Source organism: Sciurus carolinensis, chromosome 17 (assembly GCF_902686445.1).
Source record: "Sciurus carolinensis chromosome 17, mSciCar1.2, whole genome shotgun sequence".
Lineage (NCBI taxonomy): Eukaryota > Metazoa > Chordata > Mammalia > Rodentia > Sciuridae > Sciurus > Sciurus carolinensis.
The window spans coordinates 36413311-36428479 of NC_062229.1; the positions used below are offsets into that span (position 1 = coordinate 36413311).

The following is a 15169-nucleotide window of genomic DNA, read 5'->3' on the forward strand; positions in this document are numbered from 1 at the left end:
GCAGGTAAGAAAACTAAAGCTAAAGAGATAACTTGAAGGGCTGGGGTTGTGGCTCAGTGGTAGAGCGCTTGCCTAGCACTTGTGAGGCACTGGGTTTGATTCTCAGCACCACATAAAAGAAATAAATAAACAGAAGAGGTAACTTGATCAAAGTCATAGATTAACACTCAGCTCTGTCTGGCATCAATGTTGGTCCATGTACTCTCTTTCCTGGAAGATTTTTTTTTTTTTCTTTTACCCTGTGGAGACATATGGGATTGTAGTTTATTTGGCTGTAAAACCACTTCTCATCAGTCCCAGAAATTTCTCCATGAAAATTTCTAGAGCTAACACCCCTATGAAACCTTCCTAGAGGAATGTGAGGCAGGAAAGGACTCAGCTGGGGAATTGCCCCCATGAGAACTGCTTCTATTCCATATAGTAATTTTTTAAATGGTTCAATTATTTATCTGCTCTAAGGGTTTGTAGATGCTTTGGACAGGGATCACCTATCACCTTTGGTTTTGTGTTTTCTCTCTTTCTGTGTATGTGTGTATGTTGTGTGTGTAGGAGGGAGTTCGGGCTCCTCAGAGGTTTTTTTTCTAGGTAATTTTAGAAACTTCCAGATTGCAATGAATATTTATATTCATAAAAAATTATGAGTGGGGAGGAGAGAGTGAAACTCGTCTCCTTTTGCCAAAGAGCAACACTTGGATTGGGAAACTGAGTTGAAACCGAGTTGAAGTGCAGTGTATCTGGAGGGTTTTTAAACTTAGGTTTGTTAAGTGTCTGTTCATTTCACTTGCCTTGCGTGCAGTCTTAACGGTTTCAGTCTCTGGTTTCCACAAGTGCATAGTGCTGTATGGTAACAATGAGGTTTTGATTTAATTCATAGGTGTCCTTTAGGGCGGGGGATTAATGTGAGCAAAGCGAGTTCCCTAGAGCACTCAATTTAGGAGGCACTTGCACGAAACTGAGAGTTCATCTTACGCGAGTCCCTTACCTGGCGTCCGTTAGGCGTTTGTACTAACTCCATGGCATGACAACACCAGGGGAGTTCACCTGTGAGAATCACCTGTCCTTCCCTCCCCCTCCGGACACGTAGGAGAACTCGGAAGGCCTCGCTGTCCAGTTACTTTGCTCTGCCGATGAGGCCACTTTCCAGGTTACTGTGTACGTGTCTGGCCCCGGCTTGTGTGCGGAAGACAGCGAGAGCGAATGTGCTCGAGTCAGGCCGGGCGGGTCTATATCCGGGTGGACCCGGTGGGTGGGGCCGTCCCTCCTCCAGGTCCCGAGGTGGGTTGGGGGTGGGGAGTGACGCGCGGAGATTCCCTGACGCCCCTTCGGATCCGAGAGGGGGCGGCAGAAGGAACGCCGGGGCGGCAGGGCGTGGATTTAGGGCGTGCCCACCTTGCCGATCGGCCCTGGGGAGCACCCCTTTTCCGGGCCTCAGCGGCCGCGGAGAGGCAAAAGCAGAGGAGGAAGCCGAGGAGGGCTGGCTGAGCGGGCCGAGAGCTCCGAACTTGCCGGGGAAACTAGTGCGGAGGGAGGGAGGGGCCGGGCCCTGGCCGCGGCGGGAGGAGGGGCGGCCGCAGCTGCATCCAGCCCCGTTGGCTTCCTTCCCAGCTCTCTTTCGCCTCCTCCTCCTCTTCCTCCTGTATGAGTCAGGCATTTCCCGGGGATTTGGAGCAGCCACGCGCGGCCCGGGCGCCCGGAGCTGTAGCAGCAGCGGCAGCCGCCACCGCGGCGGGCACCCGCGTCCCGGGCGCGCAGGGACCATGGAGAGGGCGGCCCAGGGCGCAGACGGCGGCGGGGGCAGCAACAGCAGCAGCCGAAGCAGCAGCCGCGCCACCTCGGCGGGCTCCTCGCCCTCCTGCTCTCTGGCAGGTCGGGGGGTCTCTAGCCGATCGGCGGCGGCCGGGCTGGGCGGCGGGGGCAGCCGCAGCAGCCCGGGCTCGGTGGCCGCTAGCCCGTCCGGGGGAGGCAGCCGCCGGCGGGAGCCGGCGCTCGAGGGCGTGCTCAGCAAATACACCAACCTCCTCCAGGGCTGGCAGAACAGGTAACGCGCCCGCCGCCCGCGCCACCGCCCGCGCCACCGCGCGCCCCTCCCCGCGCTGCTCAGTGTGTGTTTGTGTGCGCGCGCGATGGTGACACCCGCGATCGCGGTGCTGCCTCCGCACCGTGCCCTTTCTGAGTCCCTGCTCCCTTCCAGGTGTGGAACCCAGGATAGGGTGCGCCAGGGCCCCACCCCGGGACTGCACCGCAGTGGCGGGGAGGGAGGCGAGAGCCCTGGTTTTCTTCTGTGCTGGTACCTGCAGGGTCTGTAGTGACAGGAGAAGCGTGCTGGTTGATTCCCTTGCTCTCCCTGCCAGCAGTTAGTTTCCCGCACCCTTAAGAATGGCTGAGAAAGGCAGGCAGGGAAGGCGTGCTTTGTGCCCGGTTCAAACAGCACGTCTGGTCCCATCACAGCAATCTCCCATAACGTAGTTTTAAACTTTGGTGTTTAAAAACAGCAGTGCCACCAACAGATCTTGCCACTAGTCTTTCTTGGCGTCCTCCGGCGGGCATGTATACCCCGTCCTCAGTGCGTGGCTTCCCACCTCCAATCTCTGCAATGCAAGTTTCTTAAAATAAAGAAAAAAAAAAAAAAAAAAAAAAAAAAAAAAGAAAGGAAAACGAAAACACCCTCTCCCTTTTTCAAAATGGACAGTCTGCTGTTTAAATGATTTCCCCTTTAGATGCCTTTTTAAGTTTCTTGCTCTCTCCCCTTTGGCCTACTTGTGGACAGATCCATGGAAGGATGAGGATATCAAGGAAAGGGGCTCCTTGTGTACTTGGGGTGATCTTAGGTGTGTGTACTACTTTTGTGAGGAATAACTTGTAAGGATCAGATATGACACTACTCTTTTTTTTTTTTTTTTTTAAACTTGGTTTCTGAAAAACAGGCTGGAGAAAAACACAAATGCCATGCAGGGGCACTGGAGAGGTTGTTGGTGAGATCCTTTGACCTCCCTTCAATAGACCATGGCTCTTAGTAGATTTGAATCACATCCTGCAAAGTCTTGTTTATCTTTGGTAGGAGGAATAGATTTCTTGGTCATCTCTTCCTGGAAGCTGGAAAGATTCAAATGGCTTCCAGCAGAAACAGTAGGCTGTTTTCATGAAACTCAACTTGGAGGAAGAGGAATTTGGATGTATGGAAACTGAGTCGTTTCTCTCTTGATATTCTAGATATAGAAGTTTCAGAGTCACCTGGGTTTCCTTGGAGATGTGTTACTATGTTAGTGAAAATTGCGCTTAACTTTTGAATTTTTTTAATGTCTAAAAATAACCTCAGTGTCTGCTCTTACCCCTTCCTTTCTCCCTTCAGTTCTTGAAAGCTGAAAAAGAATAGGTAGAGTGTGTAGGATGGGAGAGAGATGAGATGACTAAATCTGCTTTTGGTTCTTGGAAATTGTGTCTTGTTAATGACTCCTCAAGGTAACCTGTCAGTGACAGCATTTTGTTGGTTTGTTAGGTTATCACTTTTAATGCTATTCCTTCAGGTAGTTTATGATGTCAACAGAGCTTTTACCCTGGATTACGGTTGTTTTCCTTGGTTGAGTAGTGTTTTACCTACAGTGTGCATTAAAGGATTTGTTTTTTTGGAGTGGATTTAAGAGGAATTGGAGTAATGATCTTTTGTATAGCTTTCTTCTTTTTGGTTCTGGGGATTGAACCCAGAGGCACTTTACCACTGAGCTACACTCCCAGACCTTTTTGTATTTTATTTTGAGACAGAGTCTGAATAAGTTGCTGAGTCTGGCCTCAAATTTGTGATCCTCCTGTCTCAGCTTCCCAAGTAGCTTGGATTACAGGTGTTTACCACGGTGCCTAGCACTTCGACATAGTTTTAAACTCACTGTGGTTTTTAGATTGGAGGTAAGATATGAAGCAGCAAAGTAAATAATTGATGATGATAACAAACCTACCTTGTAGAAAGCTACCTAGGTAAAATGTGATTTTCGTATACTACTGAGTGTGCCTAAGGGAAGTCTCTTCTCTATTGAGTTTGCGTACTGTGATTTATAGCGGTCTGCCAATGTTTGTTCTTGCTACAGCGGACTCACCCATTTTCCAAGTCTACCATTGACTGCTAAGGCATTGTCTGCAGTGGCTAATGTCTCTGTGTCAGGGTCTACACTTCTCATGGTGTGTTCTCTGAACTATGGCTGACGGTCCATTAGTGGTCTGGAGAAGATTTATGATTACCCAGTGATCACACATTCCTTTCTCAAGGGTAAAAGAGATCTGCATCTGTGAAAAGAAAGAGCAGGATGAAGACCGAAGCCTTGGCAATGTATTCATTTGTTCAGTTAGTTTATTTTTTCAGAGACCATTTTGTTGAGCCTCTACTGTGTGCCAGGTTATGTTTTAGGGCCTGGAGTTACTCCAGAGAACAACACCGTGGGTGTGTTCTTATGGAGGAAACTTAGACTTGACCAGTAGAGTGAGTCCACCATTCCCTCATCCAGGGAAATGCCTTGGTGTAAACAGTTGGCCTGATTCATGTCGCCTTTCTTTTTGGACTGCACAGTATCTTCCTCTGGCAGTTCTTTTCAAATTACCTGAATTTTTTTTTTTTTTTTTTTTCTTTTTGGTGCTGGGGATTGAACCCAGGGCCTTATGCATGCAAGGCAAGCACTCTACCAACTGAGCTGTATCCCCAGCCCAAGCTGTACTTTTTTAAAAATTTAAAAAAAGTTTTTAGTTTAGATGGACACAACACCTTCACTTTATTTATGTTGTGCTGAGGATCGAACCCAGTGCCCCACAAATGCAAGGCAGGTGCTCTACCACTGAGCTACCACCCCAACCCCTACCTGCAGTTCCTGACGAGCCACCAGCTACAGAATTCTTGGCGAGTCCTCCCAAGCTGTGTGCCATTGCTAATGCTCCTCACCATCTCCCAGGACTTAACATCAGTCACCCACGACATGTTTTTTTTTTTTTCTTCAGTTTTAAAACATGAAAGAAAACACATTTATTATGAAATTACAGCACAAGTCACAGCTTATGGATATTAGCATAAAGAGCCTTCATCATCTTGATTGTTTCAATGCAAAGAAAGTGAATGAATGTAGAACTTATAGCCAGGGGAAAAAGTTAAAACAAAAAGACAAAAACCAAACCAAACAAACAAAAAAATCAGAGTCACGTCAGAATTAACACACCAGTTTTGAAACCACAGGCCAGTGGTGTGTCCCAGTCCTTGAATGTCACCTATGAAGTTTTTGCCCTGGTGTCCTCTTTCCTGCCCTTAAGTGCTATAAGGTGCACATCTGAATGTTTATTATGCCTTGGTTTGTTTGGAGCACCACAGCCCCATCAGCAGGCTCCTAGGAAGGCAGTTAAGGTCAGAACACGAGGTAAACCACACAGAGAATTCATGGGCGAGAAAACTGTGTTCTGGAACACACCCAGGAGAGTACGTCCAGAATGCTGGGCTCACACTTACTGGCTGAGAGGCATCATAGCAGGAGGAAAACATGGCTGGAGGATTTTGTCCAACTCACTGTTATACATGTTTAAAGAAAATATTTTAGGTTTGCAGGATGACTTTAAGGAGTAAATGTGTCTACATAAAGGAACAAAAGCATTTAGGAAGTGGTAAGTAAGTGCTGGGAAAGTTTAAAAAGGGGGTGATGAGGTAAAGGCAGGTATTTGTGGGAATCATTTTAACTGAATCTGGGTCTCCTGCTTTCCCATATTCATGTGGAATGATATATATATATATTTTTCTTTCTTTTCTTTTCTTTTTTTTTTTTTTTTTTGGTACTGGGGATTGAATCCAGGACTCTTAACACTGAACCACAACCCTTTTTATTTTATTGTATTTTTTAAAAATTTTGACACAGGGTCTTGCTAAGTTGCTTGGGCCTCACTAAGTTGTTGAGACTGGCCTTGAACTTGCAATCCTTCTGCTTCAGCCTCCTGAGCCATTGGGATTACAGGTGCACGCCACTCTGCCTGGCTTTTGTTGAATGCCATCTTATCACTCATGTTTTGGTTTTCATATGGAGGGAATCAGGGAGAACAGAACTCTAGAACCTGGGGAGGCAAGCTGTGCCAGGTCACACAGCACCTGGTGTAGCCCAGGCTAGGAATCTCAGTGTTTTGGTTACTCAGAAGAATTTTAGGCAGGAAGGTGACATGGTGATTTGTTCACTCTGATTGCTATGATAAGATTTTCAAGGGAACATACAGTGAGGCAGGGAGACCAATGGTGTAGGCAAGAGATGCTGGGACCTGGGGTTTCGGGAGGAAGGAGAAATGAAGAGAAAGGATATATTTGAATGGGGAGGATAGAAATTGTCATTGGATTGGATGTGAAGGTTTGGAAAGAGAGGGGTCAAGGATAACCCTTAAATTGCAGGCCCTTGAGACCAGGAGGTTGAGGTATCTTTTGCAGAGACAAGGATCACAGGAGAAGAATGTGTTTTGTGGGTAGGATGAGGGACAACCAAGAGTTCTCTTTGGACTTTGTGCCTTGGGGTGCCTAAACCCAGTGGGAAATTGGCTGTATGAACTCTCATTTGCCCTAAGGTTAATTTTAGTCACAAACCAAAATGGAACTACTTTGGGGTTGCTCCTAACATTTGGTGTTTAAGGAAATAATTTCTAATTGGATCTAGACACTGCTATGTAAATATTTGATGATGATCTCTGCCATTTACTTTTTGGTATTTGGAGAAGAGGACACTGTAAACCTGGAACCAACATCCAGTTCTTTTTTTTTGGTGGTCAGTGGGGATGTAAGAACTCTGTAAAATACTGAAAGGCAAATCTTGACTAGGATAAGGAAGAGGTGTTGGCAAAAGGAAAAATCGTCAGGCCAGGGGACATTTACTGGGGAGGAAGAGTAGTATAGACTTTGGTTTCAAACTCAACATCAGCACTTAGCCAGGTCCTTCATTGCTCTGGCTTCTGCTGTCTCTTCTGTTAAACAGGGAAAAACTGTGTTGTTCTTCTCATTAGCTTGGTTTGAGGAGTAAATGACTGGTGTATAAGGGACTGAGAATAGTGCCTAGCGAGAAACCAGAAATGGTGGCAATTATTGGATCATCAATTTGTCCTTTCTTAAGTGGACCCTTTCTGGTCCATAAAATTCTTTTTTTATTATTTTTATTTTTGACTGCTGTGGTTGTCTAGGGACCATATTAACATAATTATTTCAGAGTTCTTTGGGGGAGGAAATGATGACTTTGTTTTGAAGGAATCATTTTAAAACTTGGAACCAAATTACAGTTTCCCTTCCCCAGTGTGATATCCCAGTCTCCCTTCTCATGTGACATGTTCCATATTTACTTTTTTTAAAAAAAATTTCTTCATTAGATTGTAAACTCCCTGGGACAGGGAATTTTTTCTGTCTTGGTCACTACTCTCTCCCACGGTGAGAATAGGATCTGATTCAGTGTCTTAGTCTGTTTTCTGCTGCTATAATAAAACACTTGGGACAAGGTAATTTATAAAGGAAAGAAGTTTATTTGGCTCAGAGCTCTGGAAACTGGAAGTTCAAGATCTGGTGGCTGCATTTGGTGAGGGTCTCATGCTGAGTCATAACATGGTGGGAAGGGGAAAGGGTAGTCAGGCACCTGCAGAAGAAACAGAATGTGAGGGGGCAGCCTGGCTTTATAACAACCTTCTTTTAGGGCATCTGGTTCAATCACAAAAGAGCAAGAACTCACTTCTTCCAGAATTAATCTAGTTCCTGGAGAACAGCATTAGTCCCTTCATGAGAGTGAAACCCTCATGCCCCAAACACCTCTTAAAAGTCCCACCGTCTCTCAATAATGTTACTCCAAAAACATGAAGTTTGAGGAGACAAACTACATCCAAACCATGATAGTAATGTGGACTGAATAGGAGAAGTAATTAAACTAAGGTTTGGTTCTATTTTGGCCAATGCTAGCTACTATTAACATTATTACTTTTATAATGTATAATATGTAATATAATGTGTATAATATAATTAATAATATATAAAAGTAAAATAACAATACATTATCATTAATATTAATATTGTAATTTTTGGCTTTGTACCTGTTTGTTGGCTTGTCCTGTGTTAATAAGTTTATCATTTTCCTGCTCTCTGACCATCGGCCTTTGTCTTCTGGATCAGAGATTCTGACTTTCCTTGTAACATATCTGTGCTGGCTGAGGGCCCACCACAAACCACCCAGGTGGGCTGTTAGTGACCAAATATCCAGGGCTTGCTTTTGACTCACCCCGGCTAACAGTATGCTTTGGAAATACATTTGGGGGCTCCTTGTCCCATTAGAAAAAAAAAAAAGAAAGAAAAGTCATTGGGGAGCAGCTGGGGTGTGGGTATGGCTCAGTGGTAAAGCACTTGCTTAGCATGCAATGCACAGGGCTCTGCATTTGATCCCCAGTGTGTGGGCACGCGCGCGCACACACACACACACACACACACACACACACACACCAAAAAAAAAAAAAAAAAAACAGAGAGAATATGAAAGTCACTGGGGCATATATTAATTTTTAAAACCATGCTGAATTAAAATGAGTGTTTTTTGAATATTCCAATATTTTTAGAGGTAATTGGGGATATTAGAGTTGAAGATCAGTGCCCTGGGTTTTACTTTCTTGCCCGTGTGTACTTAGGAAGTATTTGCACATTTGCTGCCTGGACTACCAGGTTGTTCTCAGGCTGTGCACCAAAATCCTTTAGGGACACTGGATTGCTTCATGGACAGTAATAATAAAGGGATGTTGCCTAGGTTACAAAACAGCATATAGTAAGATTTATTCACTTATGGTTTAAAATATTTATTGAGCACCTTCTTTGTATTAACTACTCCCTGCAGGATCTGTCCTCTCTGACTTTTAAATGTGTAAAAAAAGGTATATTAGAGGAAATTTACCCCAAAACGATTACCGTGGTTTTTGTGGGATAGTGGGATGGTGAGGTTTTTGTTTTTTTTTTTTTTACTTCTGTTTTTTTCCTCTGGTGAACTTGCATCTATTTTGCAGTTTGAAAAAGTTATTGAGAAAAAATAAAGCCAGGCTTTTTTACATAGTCTCTGTGTGGCTCTGAGTGATAGGGATAAATTTGAAGTCTAACATACATTTAGAAAAGGACACAAATCACCAGTGAACACAGGCCAGAGAATTTTCACAAAGGAGCACACCTAGTTCTGGAAAGGGTAGCCAACACCTGCCACTGGTCCTTATGACTTCCCCCAACCATCTACCCTGGGTTGGCCTCCCTTTGAACTGTATAGCACAAAGAATGTGATCCGTGTGATCATTCATGTCTGAATTCTTTTTCTGAATATGTGTGTGTGGCCATCTGTGTTTCTGTGTATAATGGTGATATTTGGTCTTTGATGATATGAATATATAAGTTCGTTTAGATGTCAGGGATGGATCTTTGAGTACTTCCCTGTTTGGGCCCCTTCTGAACAGTGCTGCTATGAATATTCTCATGCATGTGTTTTGGAGACAAGAATTATGCATTTCTGAGGGGGCACACCTGGGAGTGGAAATATTGGGGTCCAGTGTTTCCGCAGTGCAACTTAGTAGTTACTGCCTGAGAGCCTTCCATAGTGGTTGGATCTGTAATACTCCCACCAGGGGCTGGGGTTGTGGCTCAGTGGTAGAGCACTTGCCTAGCATGTGTGAAGCACTGGGTTTGATTCTCAGCACCGCATTTAAATAAATAAAGGTCCATTGACAACTAAAAATTATTTAAAAAAAATACTCCCATCAGAAGTGAGAGAGTTCTGGGTGCTCTCCATCCTTATCCACACTTGACAGTCTCTTGTTTTCATTTCATCCATTTGATGGGTGAGTGGTGGTATCTCCTTGTGATATAAAACCTGCCTTTTCCTGATGATTGATGATGTTGAGCACCTTCTCATGTGTCTATTGGCCATTTGGACATCATGTCTGGTGAGGTGTTGTTTGAGTCCTTTGCCTGCCTGTCAACTGGCTGTCTGCTTTTTTCTTAGTGAATCTTAAGTGTTTTTTTAAAATTTATTTGGTACTAGGGTTTGAACCCAGGGGTGCTGTACCACTGAGCTATGTCCCCAGTCCTAATTTTTTATTTTGAGATAAGGTCTTGCTAAGTTGCTGAGGATCTCACCAAGGTGCTGAGGCTGGCCTTGAACTTGTGATCCTTCTGCCTCAGCCACCTGAGTTGCTGGGATTACAGGTGTGCATCCTAACATCTAGTGTAGTTTAAGCCTTCTTTGTATCTTCTGGTACCTGTCCTTTTGGAGTGTGCACATGTGGGCCTGGGCACCTCAGATACAGAGAAAGTAGGTACTTTCCTCTCTCTGTGGTTTGCCATTTCATCTCTTACTAGTGTGTTCTCCTCCTCCTCCTCCTCCTTTTTTTGGTGGGGTGGGTACTGGGTATCAAACCAGGGTGCTGTACCATGGAGCTACATTTCTGGTCCTTTAAAATTTTTTTTAATTTTGAGACAGAGTCTTGCTAAGTTGCTGAGGTTGGCCTAGAACTTGCCATCCTCCTATCTCAGCCTCCCTGTCACTGAGATTACAGGCATGCCCCAGCATGCCCAGCTTCTTCCTAGTGTCTTAATAAAGATAAATTCTTAATTTTAATCTAGCCACATTTTCCAGTTTCTTCTTTTTATGATTTGTTCTCCTTGACTCCTGTTTAGGAAATCATTGCCTACTATCCCTGTGAATGAAGATATTTTCTTTGAAGAAAAGCGAACGGGGTTTTGTTATTTTGAATATGTATTAGAAGTTTGAGTTGACGGAGGGGGAACATGGACCTTTGGCTGAAACTATAGAGTGTTTAGGACTTCTAATCCCTATCAGTTCTGTATGACTGCTATAACAAATGATCACAAACTTGGTGGCTTAAAGCAACACATATTTATTCTATCTGTTTTTCAGGCCCAGAATGTCAGATAGTTTTACTGGGCCACAGTCAAGATGTTGGCAGAACAAAATATTGGCGGTCCTCCTGGAGACTTTAAGGGAAGAGCCACCTCTTGCGTTGTCCAGCTGCAGGTGGCTGCCGCCGGTCCTTGGCTTGTAATGGCATCACCCCATTCTTTGCCTCGGGGCTCCTGTTGTCTTCTTTGGTATGTGTCAGGCCTCCCTCTACCTCCCTCTTAGAAGAGCTCTGGTGATTGCATTTAGGGCCCACCCAGATAATCCAGGATGATCTTTCCATCTCAAGATTGTTAATCACATCTGCCACATGCCAGAGTCTTTGCCATATAAGGCAACGTTTTATAGGGTCCAGGGATTAGGATCTGGGCATCTTGGGGGTGGGGGAATTATTCAGGTTCCCACATGGTCGTAGTTTAAGCTGGTTCTTAAGATCTCTGCCTTCCTTCCCCATCCCCATCCCCGTTTCCCACCCTTCCGTGGTTGCCATGGTGACAGGCATCTCTTCCTTGGGAGGGCCCACATAGCTGTCATGACTGTAAGTGGGCTTGCTAAGAAGGGTTGGTGGACTCGTTCATCTCTGTCTACTAGACAGACCCCTTGGGCAAATGCAAGGTATGTAATATCGTCAGTCAAATTGTTTCTAAGGCCAGCCAATAAGCCTAATTTTCTTTTAACGGGCAAATCAGTTTCTTTGGGGTTTCTTTAAATACTGTTGAGCAACCACATTTGGAAGTATATGTAGAATAATCAGTGTTTTCCATTTCATCATCAGAATGACTCACTAATTAACCTGACAACTTTCTTTACAGGTAATGATCAACATGAAATAGGAGCTCAGGTCTTCATGTTTGGACAGTGGTTTATGGCAGGTAACCACTGCCCCAAAAGGCACAGGATATTTCTACCTTCCTCCCACCCTGGAAGTTTCTTTGTGCTTCGTTCTGGCCAGCTCTCTTCGCTCTGCAGTCCCTTTCTGATTTCTGTTTCCCTGAATTGGTTTTGTCTGTTCTTGGGTATCATGTAAATGGGACCGCACAGGATATCTGTTTTGGAGTCTGATTTATTCAGCTCGGCATAACCTTCTGGGATTCATCTGTGTTGCTCCGCCCATCGGTAGTTTATAATTTGTTTCTTTTGGTTGTTGGGTGGTAGTACATGCTGTGAAAATTCACAATTTGTTTATCCTATCACCTGTGCATGGACATTTGGGTTGTTTCCAGTTTTGGGCTATTATAAGTAAAGCTGCTCTCTGTGTGGGGGTCTTCGTGTGGACATATGCTTTTTTTTCTCTTGGGTAAATCCCTGGGATTGAATTGTGGGGTCATAGGATAGATGCATCCTATGTAAAAGTGGCCAGCTCTTTTCCAGAGTGACTGAACCATCTCCCACTCCCAGTGGCAGGGTACAAGTGGATGGATTGTGCTCTACTCTGATCCAATTTCATTTGACTCCAGCTTTTGGAAAGCTGGGGGCTGCCCGTTCCTCAGGCTAGTTGCAATGTTTCTGAGAAGGGTCGTGGACAAGCACTCAGGCTGGTGCTGTGCTCCTTCATAGTCCATCTTTGCTCCTTTTTTGCTAAGTGACCTTGAGCCAGTTATTTAACTTGCTGGGCTTTGGTCTCCTCATCTGTAAAAGATACTAACTTTGTAACCTTGTGAGACTCCAACAGGCTCCAGTCCAGGCCTGGTGCTTAGCATGTAGTGGGCTTTATTAGTTAGTTTTTTATTGGGATGACCAAAATACCTGACAAGAACAACTTAGAGGGGTAAGATTTATTCTGGCTCACTGTTTCAGAGGTTTTAGTCCATGGTCAGAGGACTCCATTGCTTTGGGCCTGAGGTGAGGCAGAATAGCATGGTAAGGGCACGGTGGAGGGAAGCTGGTCTGCTCATGGCAACTGGAAAGTAGAGAGAGCAAGAGAGAGGAAGGGGTCAGAGAGAAGATAAACCCTTCCAGGGCACACTCCCCCCAGTGACCTACTTCCTCCAACTAGCCCCCCCCCCCCCCCAGTAATCCATCTAACTCCCGGTGGGTGAATCCACTGATGAGGACAGAGCCCTCAGATCTAGTCACTTCCCAAAGCCTCACTGTTTCAGTCAGGTTTTTCACTGCTGTGACTAAAAGATCTGACAAGAACAACCAGAGAGGAGGAACAGTTTATTTGAGGGCTCTTGGTTTCAGAGGTCTTAGTCTGAGGAAGGCTGGCTCCATTCCTTGGGGCTTGAGGTGAGGCAGGACATCATGGCGGAAGAGTGTGGCAAAGGGAGAAGCTCAGTGGTGCTTAGGAAGCAGAGAGAGAGGTCTCCAATTGCCAGATACAAATATAAACCCCAAAGCCATGCCCCCAGTACCCACTTCCTCCAGCCACACCCTACCAGTTCAGTTATCACTCAGTTAACCCCTGTCAGGGGGTTAATTCACTGATTGGGCTTAGACTTTCACAACCCAGTCATTTCTCCTCTGAACCTTCTTGCATTGTCTCACACATGAGCTTTTGGGAGACACCTCATATCCAAACCATAACACCCACCTCTGAACACATGGTACTTTGGGGAATGTTCTAGATCCAAACTATAGCATAGATTCTTGGCAGAAGTTTGTGAATTGAGAGTCTTGTGTTAGACCAATGAGTACATATCTTTATGGGACTGGGGTGTGAGTTGGCAGGTCAGTTTAGACCAGGCCTTAGCAAGTGTAGATGTGTCTTAGCCTTCCTCTTGTGTGAGGACCCAGGTGACTGAAGTACTTTGGTTTGCACAGTGGAAGGCCGTCTCTGCTGCCTCCCCTGAGGTTGGTTCCTCATGGTCAGCTTGTGGACAGTTGTCTGAGAACTCTGGGAAGAAAGAAGCAATTTGGGCCTTTGTGTCCTGAAAGGAGGTTGAAACAATTGTGCCGGAAACGAGGGAGGCTTTTTGCAGTTCTTCTGGCTCCCGCTGATGTGATTTGGGTCTGGGCCAAGTCAGAATTAAAAAGAAAACAGTCCAGAATTTGATTTTTGATAACCCAGACTGGATTGAATATGGTTATAGCCTAGAAAGAAAGTGCTTTATTTGTTTCTCTTGCCATGATACCAATAACCTTGATAAAATTAGGAAACGTTCTACACGACTTTTTGTGGCAGTTCTATGAAGGTCAGAGAAGGCCTTTGAGCCATGAATAACTTTTTCTTCTGTTGTAGTTTTGAGGGGGACTATTTATGTTTCTGTGTAGTTTGCTCCCTTTCTATAAATATATTGATGGAAACACAAAAAGTTGAAAGACAACCAGCATCAGTTTTTTGTGACTCTTTTCTGTGATTTTAAGTGTCTGTGAGGCCATCATGTGGACTTTAGGAGGCACCCTGGACTCTAAGCATGGTGGAATTGGAGGCTCTACCTGGGCCTGTGTTTAGGGGAGTTAGTAGATGAGGTGACAGATACTGATGACCCTCAACTTGTCTTTCTGGTGGTCAGTCCATCTGGGTATTGGTGGGCTTCTCATAATGTAGCGAAATGCACCCCAGTGGTTCCCTGGGCCCTTGGGTTGTGAAGTCTACTCTGGACAGAATGGAGAAAGTACAAAAGTCCCGAGTGAGCCGCAGCGTGCTCTGTCACACACACTCCTCTTTGCACATAATGAAGCCTGGTGGAGTGTTTGTACCCCGGATATTTCTTGTGGGCCTTTTGTGTATGAGCCAAATGCCAAGTGAGAATCCAGGGACAAAAGAGAAAAAAAGCCCAGATCCTGCCTTGAGGAGCTCACTGACATTCTGTAATAGGGGAAGGCAGACTGCTGCTAGGGAGGGCAGGATAGGAAAGAATTGACACTTTATGGGCAATATGGTCTCTGTGGTGCTTGCTGTGCAACCCTCCCATTGAAAACAAGTGGGAGCAGAGGTGTTCCAATAAAACTGTATTCGTAAAACAGGCAGTGGGCTGCATAAGGCCTGTGGGGTTTAATTTGACCATCCCTGATCTAGAAGGACACTTAGATCCTCAAAAGACTTAAGAATGGAACCACCATATGACCCAGCAGTACCTTGCCTTGGCATTTATCCTAAAGAATTAAAGCCGTCAATACCACAGTGATCCGTGCATACCCACATTTATAGCAGTACCATTCACAACAGCCAAACCGTGGAACCAGCCTAGGTGTCCATCAGTGGATGAATGGATAAAGAAAATGTGGTATGTGTACAAAGTGGAGTTTTATTCTGCCATAAAGAAGAATGAAATGCCCTCATTTGCAAGACAATGGGTGGACCTTGAGAGCAATTA

General features: G+C 45.1%; 1 protein-coding gene across 2 annotated transcripts in view; it reads left to right on the forward strand.

Moving 5' to 3' along the window:
• The first annotated feature begins 1510 nt into the window (after positions 1-1510).
• Osbpl10 (oxysterol binding protein like 10) overlaps positions 1511-15169 on the forward strand; it is a 281475-nt gene continuing 267816 nt past the window's right edge. Inside the window, exon 1 of one of the 2 annotated variants that reach the window (XM_047531595.1) lies at positions 1511-2038. In XM_047531595.1, coding sequence (XP_047387551.1) covers positions 1758-2038 — 281 coding nt within the window. In that variant the 5' untranslated portion in view covers positions 1511-1757. The remainder of the gene's footprint in view (positions 2039-15169) is intronic. The other variant, XM_047531594.1, reaches the window with a different exon arrangement.